The 13,163-nt window shown below is 34.6% G+C and overlaps 1 protein-coding gene across 3 annotated transcripts; it reads left to right on the top strand.

The window, feature by feature from the left end:
• The first annotated feature begins 3,451 nt into the window (after positions 1 to 3,451).
• Positions 3,452 to 11,528, top strand: LOC107810379 (uncharacterized). 3 transcript variants are annotated; one of them, XM_075235274.1, is made up of 7 exons: positions 3,454 to 3,885; positions 4,317 to 4,887; positions 4,979 to 5,110; positions 5,224 to 5,289; positions 5,425 to 5,490; positions 5,656 to 5,715; positions 11,258 to 11,528. In XM_075235274.1, exons 1-7 carry the CDS (start codon positions 3,773 to 3,775, stop codon positions 11,363 to 11,365), a joined length of 1,116 nt encoding a protein of 371 aa, XP_075091375.1. In that variant the 5' UTR covers positions 3,454 to 3,772; the 3' UTR covers positions 11,366 to 11,528. The 3 variants fall into 3 exon arrangements, with proteins under 3 accessions (XP_075091377.1, XP_075091376.1, XP_075091375.1); XM_075235276.1 differs by lacking the exon at positions 4,979 to 5,110 and having other exon boundaries at positions 3,452 to 3,885; XM_075235275.1 differs by lacking the exon at positions 5,656 to 5,715 and having other exon boundaries at positions 3,453 to 3,885.
• Positions 11,529 to 13,163: the final 1,635 nt, after the last annotated feature.

Raw genomic sequence — 13,163 nt, 5'->3', positions numbered from 1 at the left:
TGAACTTAGTAATTAGTATTGGATATATGACCTAATATTCAATGGGCGAGTATTGAACTTATTATTATTCAACACATGAAAAATGGGCGTCTAATAATGGATAGAGCTAAATATGAAGTTTAAAAAGTTTTCAATTTTCAGATATTAAAAAAATCTTTAATCTGAAAATCGGAGCAAAAATCCAAAAAAATTCAAAATTTGGTTTACATTTCGGGTTTGGCCAAATTATGCACATCCCATAAGGAACTGAACATGAAAATTAAACAGAGCACTAAAATATTTGCTAGTAGCTAGACGTGGGTGAGAAGCCCTAGCCTAAAGCGAATGGATAATGATTGAAATAGCTACACTTGCATTATTCAAGCACTCCAATGATTGTTGAATATATAATATTTTTGTATTTAAATAATTGGACCATAGTGCGTCCAACTAGGATTCCATTTCTTGTCTACAACCAGGAGGGAATTAGAACTCACTAGGCATACTATAAACCACAAAGTACTTGGAGTATATATACCATGCCTAGATTACTGGGATTTCTTTTTCTTATTTTGCAAAGCACAAAAAAGAAAAACAGTACAAAAGATTCTTGGAATAATTATTTACATGTCTCATATGATTGGGTGCTTTAGCATATTCGTCTATTTAGCATATAAGCATGTCTCTGGGTTCTATACATTGTGAACTTCATTAAATAACTAATGAACATGTTTCTTGGTTCTATGTATTTCAGTCTAAACTATAATTTTCAGCAAGTTAATTAAGAGGGTTAATAACATGAAGTTCAGCAAAATATGCGGGATATTTCAATCGGTAATTCTGTCCATCTTATTGTGTTTGGTTTGTACTTTTCCTTCATTAGTATATACACCATTTTCTCTAAAATATATAGAAAGTAGATGGGATTGTTCAGCAATGAAGCCAAATGAGAAGAGGCCAAAATATAGAGGACAAGATATTGCCCATTATTTCATATCTGGTAATTGATTATTCGTTATACCTTTTTCATCTGACGTTTGCCTTTGGTGGGGGTTGATTTTGGACGCAGGCCCTTTATGCGAACACGCCTTCAATAATACCCTACTTTTTTCATAAAACAATCCATCATTTTCCGCTATGCATATAACAAATTAACAACCATCTCAAAGTTCTTGCAATGGGTAGATGGGGTTGGGCTATCATTAATGTACAATCAAACATCTATATAACAGTCGCATATCCGATATTTTTTGGCTGCTACAGTGAAGTATCGTTATAGAGGACATATATTATAATATAACATAAAAGATCGGTTCCAAGAAAATTTGACTTTTATAGTGAATGACTGTTATATAAGAATGCTATTATAGAAAGATCCGACTAGTGTGAAATCACTTCTTATTTTGCATTCCTTGTAGATAAATTTCATACAAAATATAATAGGCAATCATTTCTAACTGCCTATTAGTATTTTGGAGAAAGAATGGACTTAAAGTAATAACTCTCAAGTTAGTAGTTAGTACTATTCCCTCCGTTTCAATTTAAATGACACATTTTTCTGATTAGTATATTCCAAAAAGAATGATACATTTTTATATTTAGAAATAAATTAACTTTGAACTTTTTATTTTACTCACTTTATCCTTAATGAGAAGCTTTTATAGCTATACAAATATTATGGCCCCACAAAGCTTTTACCCTTAAGCTTTTAGAACCACACATTTCAGAAGTCTACTTTTCTTTCTTAAACTTTATGTCAAGTCAAACTATCTCATATAAATTGAGCGGAAGGAGTAATAATAATGTTATTGCTCCCTTTCTGTTGTTTGTGGCCATCCCAAACTTTAATGAGTACTATGAAGGAGTCAGTACTCAAATGATTCGTATATCGATTAACTTTTCAGATATATCAACTATTTGAGGATTTGTTTTAAGTTAGTAACGTGTTTTATCAATTCAAGACAGAACACTTTCGCAAAAAGTAAACCAAAAAAAAGTTCAACAAGTAAAAGCACACACATATATAGGCCCGAATCTACAATTAAGAAGCACTACACGTGAAAAACAAGCTCAATTAATAGTAATAGTACAGCAGAAGCTCCGTGCAGGATTTCAAATTTATTGATTCGGGATTCTAATCATTTTAAGTTATTGGATTCTAAATTAATAATTTGTACATATTTAATAAAAATTTTAAGACAAATACATGATTTGAACTAAAACTATTGGGTTCGGCCGAACCCGTAGCCGACACTTTGGCTGCCTTTGAATGTTGGCTATAATTAAGTAGTTCTCCCAGCCTTTCACAAATGAACACTAAAAAACAAAATCTAATAATGTTACGTTGTTTTGCCATAAATAAACATTAGCCCAAAAACTGAAAATTTGCATATGCACTTCGCTGGTTTAAGCCTTTATCGTACTATTACACAACTAATTGGCAAGTACAAAATCGGTCAGCACCTAAGATTATATACAGTGGATGGAACTTTGAATAAAGACAAGTAGAGAATCCAAATATAACTTCAATTATCATATATATATATATATGTGTAATCAGAGACATCTGCTATCTGTATTGATTCACCGGTTCAATCTACGCACGCTATCATAAAGAACGACTTTTTAAATTCTTACAACGAAAAAACTCTGCAATTACTGCAATATGCTTGCACAGACTGGTAATTGAGATTGTCGGTAGCAGTAACAAATTTTCTAGTGGTGTTTGGATATATAGGGTGGGAAGTATTTACTGTTAAGAGCGTCCTATTTAGGAAATACGTTGACTTGTCATGGGCTTAACTAAAGTAAGCAACGTGCGGACAGCTTGATAGCCTGTATGCTATTCACAGCTTCAGCCTTAACCAAAAAATAAGCACAAAGTCGTGCTTGAACTAAGGCAGATCTCATATACTTTGTAATTTTATATCAAGTAAATCCGAAAATTGGCCTTGTCCTCCCGATCTTTGTGTGCCTTTCAGTTCATTATCTTTCCAGCTTTTGAGTTTGTGTGATTGACTTAGTTCAAGCACGACTTTGTGCTTATTTCTTGGTTAGGACTGAAGCTGTGAGTAGCATACAGGCTATCAAATTGTCCGCACGTTGCTTACTTGAGTTAAATTACCTTTTGGTTGAGTTATGCCCATAATTCATTTTCCTAACATAGGATCATGAACTACCTTTACTAACCAAATCCAGTTTCTGTCCGATTCCAGGACGATACAGTAGCGCTCAAAATTTAAAAAAAAAAAAAAAAAAGGAAAAAAAGAGGATCTTTCTTAATTAACATGTGTTCAGTAACTAGTGTAGTAATTATGAAGGTAAAAAGGAGGACCTGGATACTGAAATTTAATTTATGGATAAGGGATCATATGCAAGTTATATATTGTAGAGTCAACATAAATGGACAATCTACGTCATATTTACATCATTCTCCACCATATATAAAGTAATAAAGATAGGTAGGTTTGCTTTGCTTCTAAACTTCAAAAGCCACATGTTTTTTGAGGGTGCCATCATTGAAAAACCTGCTAGGAATTGAAGTAGCAAGTACATGGGCCAAGACGATAAAGTTTTGGCACACTGAATCTCAGTGCACATTCTCTTGTATTCTTTTGTCTCAGCCTTTCTCTGTGCTATGTCCATTTCCCCTCAATCTGCCATATGAATTGATGCAAAGTGCGAATATACGTTGGAGAAAGTGTAGCTTTGAGAAAGAACTAAACCTAGCTATTCAAGAACTTTTTTTTTTCCTCTTCGATATCTGAATAATTGTATACAAGTTTGCGGCCACATGGATTCTAGGAATCTTTATCATCTTCATCAACTTCAACAACAGCAGCTTGCTGGGTATCCCTTATTCACTGGGGTTCAAGCTTTACACGATTGGAACCCAAGCATGACCTCGTAAGTTCTTCTAGTAGTACAATTCCTTTTCAAAGTGGTATGTAGCTAGCTAGTTCAAAACTGCATCTAATTAACAAGAATTTGCATTTGGTTTAGAGCTAATTCAGCGCAACTTATGATTTAGTGTCAAAATAATATCACCTTATAAGTATTTTTCCTCTAAGTTTTTCTTATGGACAACAAGGACAAATTTAAACACAGATACTTGCTAGTCTTTTAAGTGTTTTCTTTCCATATTCACAAATCAACTTCATCGTAAAGATTTCTCATTTTCTTTGAGCTCGGGGTGCAAAGTATCATTAATTTAATTAAGAATCAAAGATTTTATTTGTTCTTGCTTTAATAAAAATGAATTTTTTTAATTAAAATCGGAGAAACATGAACTTTAGGGTTTATGTGAGTTGATATCTATTTTATCGGTGATATTACAGGGAAGAAGAATATTACTACAAGGGAGAAATGAAAAGGATATTCCAGAATAACATCTCATCCGAAGAGCTGTGGAAAAGTAGTAGTAGTATTGACACATTTCCATTAATGAACTCCTCTATGTTCCAAAATGGCCATCAATCATCTAACGAGCAGCTGGATTACAAAAATAGCAAGGGGTACATATCCAACGATTATTTCCTCAAGATGAAAGATACAAACGGTTTGAGTAACAGCTTGTTCAAAGAGAGTTACTTCAAACAAGAGCAACATCATGTTTTTGATTTGAATGAGAATCTTCTGTCCGAAGATCATTCGTACATGAACAATGCTAAAACCTGCATTGGATTCTCCGGTTTAGCTGCTGCTGCTGCAACTCCAAATTATATCTCAAGTCATTTGGAACATTCGGATTTCCAGGATTTGAAGAAGTTAGGATTTAATGGCCTAAATTTCAAGAATAGTATTGGTGATCATAGTACTAGCTTTGGCCATTTCTGCACGGACAGGATGTCTTCAGGCTTTGCTGGACTGCAAGAATTAATCCACAATCCATCAAACAGCTCCAATAAAGTAGGCATCTTCTTGCATTATTAGACTATTATTTTCTTTTTTCAATTTCTCCATGGTAATATATATATTAACGAATTAAAATTGATAATAGAACCCAGTTGTTAGCAATAATATTGGAGTTTCTACAAAAGCAAAGAGATTGAGTTGTTCAGCTGAAAATCCAGCTCAAGAAGTATCGAAGAAGCCTCGAATCACATCACAATCTTCCACTCCAATGCTTAAGGTGAAAAAGGAAGAAGAAAAATAAATTGAAGTATATATAATGTTCCCACATGTCAATCAAAAATTTATTATCAAGGTAATATAGACAATTTGAAATAAGCTGTATTGAAGCAGGTACGGAAGGAAAAACTAGGAGACAGGATTTCAGCTCTTCACAGATTAGTGGCACCTTTCGGCAAGGTATATACTCTATACATTTATACCATCAGAACCCACTAAAACAAGAGACAGGCAAAAGGAGAGTATTTGTACTATTTTAATGTTTGTACCATGCTAAATTCTTCTTTCTTTTCTCCCACAAATGGGAATATGCAGACTGATACAGCCTCAGTATTAACAGAAGCCATTGGCTATATTCAGTTCCTTCAGGACCAGATCCTGGTAATAAAGCTAGCACTCATTCTGCTTAATTTATGCTCTTCAATTCATTTAAAGTTCTTTTCTTAGAAAAAGATTCATATCAAATCGCTACTAATTAAGAGATTGATATTTACGTTGCATTACTTTTAGCCTTTTAAGATTACCCTTTTTGTTAACGTTACACAGACATTAAGCATGCCTTATGCGAAGTCATCTAAAGGGAAGCTCCATCAGATAAACTTAAAGGTAACTGCGGAAACCAACAAGCTTTTGCAATATGAAATTCTTAGAGGGGATGGATCTAAAAACAAACCTTAAGTTCTCCAGTTTTTACTACAAGTACATATACGGCTCATGTGTTGCTAGGCTAGACGGGTCTCTTTACTTTTGCAGGATTTTAAGGTGTCGTATATATTCTCCAGCTATCCATTGCTAGAGTTATTCGTAAAGGTTTTAAGTTACATACCAACACTGTAAATATATTTTTACTCTATTAGTATAGTTTAATCTATTATGACAAATTAACTAGAGATACTACCATTTTTATCAACTATCCAGTAATGTTTAATTATCAAACATGTAATTATTTTATAAATGATCTGATCGTGCAAATAAATTTTATAGGTCAATACATAGAATTTCTATATATAGCAAATGTGGAGTAAATGAAATCTGTGGGACTCATAAAAGAAATAAAGAAAATGATTGAAAATATTGCATAAAGAAAGTGGGCGACTAAACAATTTGCCAAGTTGGGCTGAATTGTTGAATGAGCAAATTTGATTGGCTGAGAGGTTGACATCTTTATCTATAAATAGAGATGTTTCCCTCTCTGTTTAATGCACCAAAAAATAAAGAGAAGCTAAGCATAAAGCAAAGCAGTGAAAGTAATCCACAGATTATTGTCTGTGAGATAAATAGTGAGTGACAATATTATTATAGTGAAGTGTTTTAAAATAAAGAGTGTTATTTCTTTCGAAGTTGTAGTAGTCTCTTGACACTACTAAATTGTAATATTATAGTGATAATATTGCTCCGCTCGGGTATTGTATTTTACCCCGTTAAAAGATTTGGTGTTATTGTAACTCTCTTGTGTTATTATTATTTGTCGTGGATATTATTACTGGGCGGGATATATTTATTTTTTCAACAACGTGGTATCAGAGCCATGGCGAATAATGATCCGCAATCTTTTCAGTTAACCCGTCTCACAAAAGATAATTATGAGAAATGGTCTCTACGTATGAAAGCCATTCTTGGCTCTCTTAATGTATGGTAAATCGTAGACAGAGGGTATGCAAAACCCGATAATGAGGAAGCTCTGCCTCAAAATAGAAAAGAGGTCTTGGCAAAGACGAGGAAGAAGAATCAACAAGCCCTCACGCTCATTCACCAATATTTGGATGATGCCATGTTTGATAAGGTGGCAGATGCTACCACCTTAAAGGAAGCTTGGGGATTTTACAAAATTCTCTTCAAGGAGTTGACAAGGCGAGGAAGGTAAAACTTCAAACTCTAAGGGCTGATTTTGAAGTTTTAAAAATGAAAGAATTAAAATGTATTTCGGATTATTTTTCAAAAGTGAAGGCTGTTGTAAATCAACTAAAAAGATACAGGGAGGATATAGAAGATGTCCGTGTGGTAGAAAAGATCTTTTGCACTTTAACACCTAAATTTGATTTTGTGGTTGTGCTATTGAGGAGTCTAAAGATTTAGACTCTATGATGGTAGAGCAATTGGAGGGCTCTTTACAGGCCCACGAAGAAAAGATCACAAGGAGACAAGAAGTGCCATTGGAGCAACTTCTTAAAACTCAGGCATCCTTCAAGGATTATGGAGGTAAAAAGAGCTATCGAGGGAATGGACAAGGACGAGGCCGTGGCGGTCATGGAAGAGGAAGAAGTAATGGTAATAACTTCAACAATGAAGTTAAAATCCACCAGATATTTAGAGGTCGTGGTCATGGACATAAAGGAGGAAGGGGACATGGCTACTACCAAGAAAATAATGGACAAAGGGTATGACAGACCTAAAATTAAGTGTTATAATTGTCATAAATTTTGGTCATTACTCTTGGGAATGCCGTAGCAATGTTGAAGAAAAAGCTAACCTTGTTGACGACAAGAAAGAAGAATATGAGTCAACGTTGTTGATGACACTCAAGGAAGAAGACAAGGATGATTGCAACTCGTGGTATTTGGACAATGGAGCAAGCAATCATATGTGTGGATGCAAAGAGAAGTTTGTGGAGATCAATAAAATGGTGAGAGGTAATGTGTCCTTTGGAGATACCTCAAAGATTCAAATAGAGGGGATAAGTACGATTCTGATCTCCTGTAAAGATGGTAGTTACAAGCTAATTCAAGATGTTTATTATGTGCCAAAAATTAAAAAGTAATATTTTGAGTTTGGGCCAACTTTTTGAAAGGAATATGACATCCACATGAAAAATATGCATCTGTGACTTAGAGATTCACGCGGAATTCTAATTGCTAAAGTGCATATGGCAAAAAATAGATTATTTTCTCTAAATCTTAAAACAATTGATGCAAAGTGTTTGAAGACCGATGTGCAAGATGAATCATGGTGTTGGCATATGTGATTTGGGCACTTGAATTTTGAAGCGCTCAAATCAATGGGAGAAAAGATCATGGTCCATGGGATACCATCAATCAACCATCCCAATCAATTGTGTGAAGTTTGTCTTCTTGAAAAACATGCAAGGAGGAGTTTTCCAAAGGAGTCCATGTCAAGATCAACCAAACCACTCCAGCTTGTTCACACTGATGTGTGTAGCCAATCAATCCACCTTCCTTTGGTAAAAGTAAATACTTTCTACTCTTCATTGACGACTTTAGTAGAAAGACTTAAGTTTATTTCTTGAACCAAAAATCTGAAGCTTTTGCTGCTTTTAAAAATTTCAAAGTACTTGTAGAAAAAAAAAGTGGCTATGAAATAAAAGCTTTAAGGTCCGATAGAGGAGGAGAATTCACTTTAAAAGAATTTAATGACTTTTGTCAATCTCATAAAATTCATCGCCCTCTAATGGTACCTTATTCACCCCAACAAAATGGAGTTGCAGAGAGATAGAATCAGACGATTCTTAATATGGCTAAATGTATGTTAAAAGCTAAAAATATGCCCAAGGAATTTTGGGTAGAAGCTGTATCTTGTGCAGTTTATTTGAACAACAGGTCTCTAACAAGAAATATTAGAGATCAAACCCCTCAAAAAGCATGAAGTGGAAGAAATCCAAATGTCAAACACTTGAGAATCTTTGGGAGCATAGCCTATGCTCATGTGCCACATCAAGGGAGAGCGAAGCTTGATGATCGAAGTGTCAAGCATGTGTTTGTTGGCTATAATATGAGTTCAAAAGGCTACAAGCTATACAACCCAAGTAGCGACAAGATGGTGGTGAGTCGTGATGTTGAATTTGATGAAGAATTGGCATGGAATTGGGAACCTCAGGAAGAAACTTCATATGATTTTCTTCCATACTTTGGCGATGAAGAAGAACCAGAGACTGTGGAACTTGTGCAGGATACAACTCCACCTCCTTCTCCAACCAATGTTGCATCTCCTTCTTCTCAACAAAGTTCAAATGAGCAACCGCAACGGAAAAAGAGCATTAAAGAGCTTTATGATGGCACAGAAGAAGTTACTAATTTTGATTTTTTGTATTGTCTCTTTGCTGATAGTGAACCAATGAACTTTGATGAAGCTGTTACAGACAAAAGGTGGAGACAAGCCATGGAGGAGGAGATCGAGTCAATAGAGAAGAACAACACTTGGGAGTTAACAACTCTTCCCAAGGGTCATCGTGCAATTGGAGTAAAATGGGTATACAAGACAAAGAAGAATGCTGATGGAGATGTGGAGAGATACAAGGCACGACTTGTGGCTAAAGGCTACAAGCAAAGGCAAGGCATTGACTATGAAGAAGTCTATGCACCTGTTGCCCGCATGGAGACGATTCGTTTTCTGATTTCTTTGGCAGCGCAAATGAAGTGGAAGATCCATCAACTAGACGTCAAGTCAGCCTTTTTAATGACTATCTTGAAGAAGAAGTCTATATTGAACAACCATTGGGTTTCGTGGTCAAAAACTATGAAGATATAGTGTTGCAGTTGAAGAAAGCTTTATATGGATTAAAGCAAGCCCCACGAGCATGGAATAATTGCATTGACATGTATTTTCAAGACAATGGGTTTATTCGTTGTCTACATGAATATGCTCTTTACCTTAAAGTTCATACTAATGGAGATATCTTGCTTGTTTGTCTTTATGTTGATGATCTTATTTTTACGGGTAATAACCCAAGTTTATTTGAAGTTTTTAAGAAAAATATATCCCGTAAGTTCGAGATGACAGACGTAGCGCTCATGTCATACTACCTCGGCCTAGAAGTGAAGCAGATGGAGGATTGAATTTTCATCTTTCAAGAAAGCTATACGAAGGAGATCTTAAAGAAGTTCAACATGCTCTATTGCAACCCCGTGAACATACCGATGGAGAGTGAGACAAAATTGTCTAAGTTTGATGAAGGAGAAAATGTGGATCCCACATTTTTTAAAAGTCTTGTGGGAAGTTTGAGGTACTTGACTTGTAGCAGGGCAGATATACTCTTTTGCAGTTGGAGTAGTAAGCCGCTTCAAGGAAGCTCCTACCTCCACCCATTTGAAAGTCACTAGAAGAATTCTTCGTTACCTAAAAGGTACGATTGACTTTTGGCTATTTTATTCTTGTTCTAGTGATTTCAACCTTATGGGATTTTATGATAATGATTATGCGGGAGATATTGATGATAGAAAAATCACAACTGATTTTGTGTTTTTCTTGGGTGATTCTGTTATTTTTTGGAGTTCAAAGAAACAATCAATTGTTACTCTCTCGACTTGTGAAGCTGAATATGTAGCAGCAACATCTTGTACGTGTCATGCTATTTGGTTGAGAAGATTGTTGAAGGAGCTCAATTTGCCACAAATTGAAGCTACAGAGATTTGTATTGACAACAAATTCGCACAGGCACTTGCCAAGAATCCGGTGTATCATGATCGAAGCAAGCATATAGATACAAGGTATCACTTCATCAGAGATTGCATTGCCAAGAAGGAAGTTGAGCTCAAATATGTGAAGTCTCATGACCAGGCTGCAGATATCTTCATAACGCCTCTCAAGTTCGAAGATCTTCAGAGGTTGAGATCAAGACTTGGAATGATCAAGAAAATTCAAAATTAAGGGGGAGATTTGTGGGACCCATGAAAGAAATAAAGACAAGGATTGAAAAAAGTTGCAGAAAGAAAATGGTGGCTAAACAATCTGCCAAGTTGGGCGGCTGAGTTGAATGAGCAAATTTGATTGGCTGAGAGGTTGACAACTTTGCCTATAAATAGAGATGTTTCCCTCTCTGTTTAATATACCAAAAAACAAAGAGAAGCTAATCAGAAAGCAAAGGGCAGTGGGAATAATCCACAGATTGTTGTCTGTGAAATAAATAGTGAGTGACAGTATTATTGTAGTGAGGTGTTTTAAAATAAATAATGTTATTTCTTTCGAAGTTGTAATAGTTTCTTGACACTACTAAGTTGTAATACTATAGTGGTAATATTGGTTCGCTCGAGTATTGTATTTTACCCCGTTAAAAAATTTAGTGTTATTATTACTCTCTTGTATTATTATTATTTGCCACAAATATTATTACTGGGCAAAATGTATTTATTTTCCCAACAAAATCGAATACTTGGTTGAAACTAAGCATATGTTATTTTGGTGTTTGGTGTGGCAGGATTCGAGCATAGACATGAAGGGACAGGCTGTGCAAGATCTTAAGAGTAGAGGGCTATGTCTTGTGCCAATGTCTTTTTCTTCTTACATCACTTATTCGTGCGATTGAAACATCGGACAAGTACTCCATTGACTTCAATGCATGGAAGCATATGGTAGGATTGTACAGTTACTGTAACTTTTCATGCCCAAAATCATCAAGATAATGTTTACCGTGACATATAGTTTGCTACCAATAATCGCTTAAAGATTTAAAAGCGTTTTTCCCCTCATGACCATCCCCAGATTCTTGAATTAATTTCCATTGGGCGATGTACGTAATAATCACTCCATTCAAATTCATATTTAGAGTCAAAGGTATAACTGTCTTCTTTACCCAACTATTGAAGATGTTTAATTTTCTGAAGACTAATTAACTTGGCTTTTTAAATTTATTTTATTTTAATTTTCTCTAAAGATCTACTTTTATTATACTAGTTTTTGAAGACATGGAATGCACGTGTATCTCATGTTAATTAGTATAAACCAAAATTTAAAGTTTTAAAAGTGTAACGTCAATTATCAAAATGTGTGACCAAGTTGAATCTCATCACAGCTGATCCGTTTGACACTGGCCAAAGAACAAGGAAAAAGAAATTTAAAACCACTTTATCATGCATTACAGTTCAAATTGTCGTTCATAAAATTTTATGGTCTTAAAAATTAAAATACCTATTTATTGTCAAACATATATGCCATACAAAACCAGAATTTGATTTCATTTTTACATAATCGTTTTCAAATTGTCCCCTACCAGTAAGAATTATAACTAAGAAATGAAAAAAATATCATGTCAACTATTATAGGCATCCTATGCTATATATCAGGTGAAAAGGGCAAAATAACTATGTATAAAAAAATTAAGCCCGAGAGTAAACAAAAACTACAAAAGCTATGTACGTAAATTACATAGATCTATTTACACCTCAAACAAAATCCTGGATCCTAAATTCAACTCCATATGATATCAAATTAACATACACTGTGGCAAGATCTTAGTATTCACGAACTGCAGCAATTTAAGACAGAGCACCATATGTGCAATCGATTTTTTCTTAGATATTATAGACCTTCAGCTTTTTGTAGTAGCTCCAAATTAAATCACATAAATGATATATCAACGTAATGTCTCTTTATTTGCTCTAACATTCAGGTTATTTGAACTTTATCTATAACTGTTCTAATGTATGTATTTTTAGAAGAATATGATAATAGCAAGAAGTGAAAGAGGTGCAACTTTCTTTCCATAAACCTTTCAGTTTTAGTTCGTCCAAAGCCTTCTTTTTGAATCAGTATTGTGAATAATGCTTCCTTTAGAAATAGCATGTCAATTTTAAAAGTTCGGATTGATTAATACAGCTTTTAAACAACATTGGTGCTCCCTAGTAGATTTTTATGCTAACTCCACCTAAATATCAGTTTGATCAATTCGTACTTGTTGCTCCCAAACGCACATGCAAGTATACATGGTCGACAAGTAATATATGATTGTAAGTCCAGATATCATACCCACAGGGACTTGTGATTAACTATTTACTAAATTAAACTAAGAGAATTAATCTATCCAAGTGATTCCTAAGGTGTGATTATTTAACTAAAGCTAATCTAGAGTAACAAACTAAGAGATTAAAGGAAACAAGTTGGCGAATTTAGACACGAATTCAATGAGAGCCGATATTCTAGTTGATTTTTATGCTAACTCCACCTAAATATTAGTTTGATCAATTCGTACTTGTTGCTCCCTAGTAGGTTTTTATGCTAACTCCACCTAAATAACAGTTTGATCAATTCGTACTTGTTGCTCCCAAACGCACACGCAAGTATACGTGGTCGACAAGTAATATATGATTGTAAGTCCAGATATCATA

Source organism: Nicotiana tabacum, chromosome 17, assembly GCF_000715075.1.
Source record: "Nicotiana tabacum cultivar K326 chromosome 17, ASM71507v2, whole genome shotgun sequence".
Taxonomy (NCBI): domain Eukaryota; kingdom Viridiplantae; phylum Streptophyta; class Magnoliopsida; order Solanales; family Solanaceae; genus Nicotiana; species Nicotiana tabacum.
The sequence above is the reverse complement of the archived record's forward strand: the minus strand, read 5'-3'. Positions and strand labels throughout refer to the sequence as shown.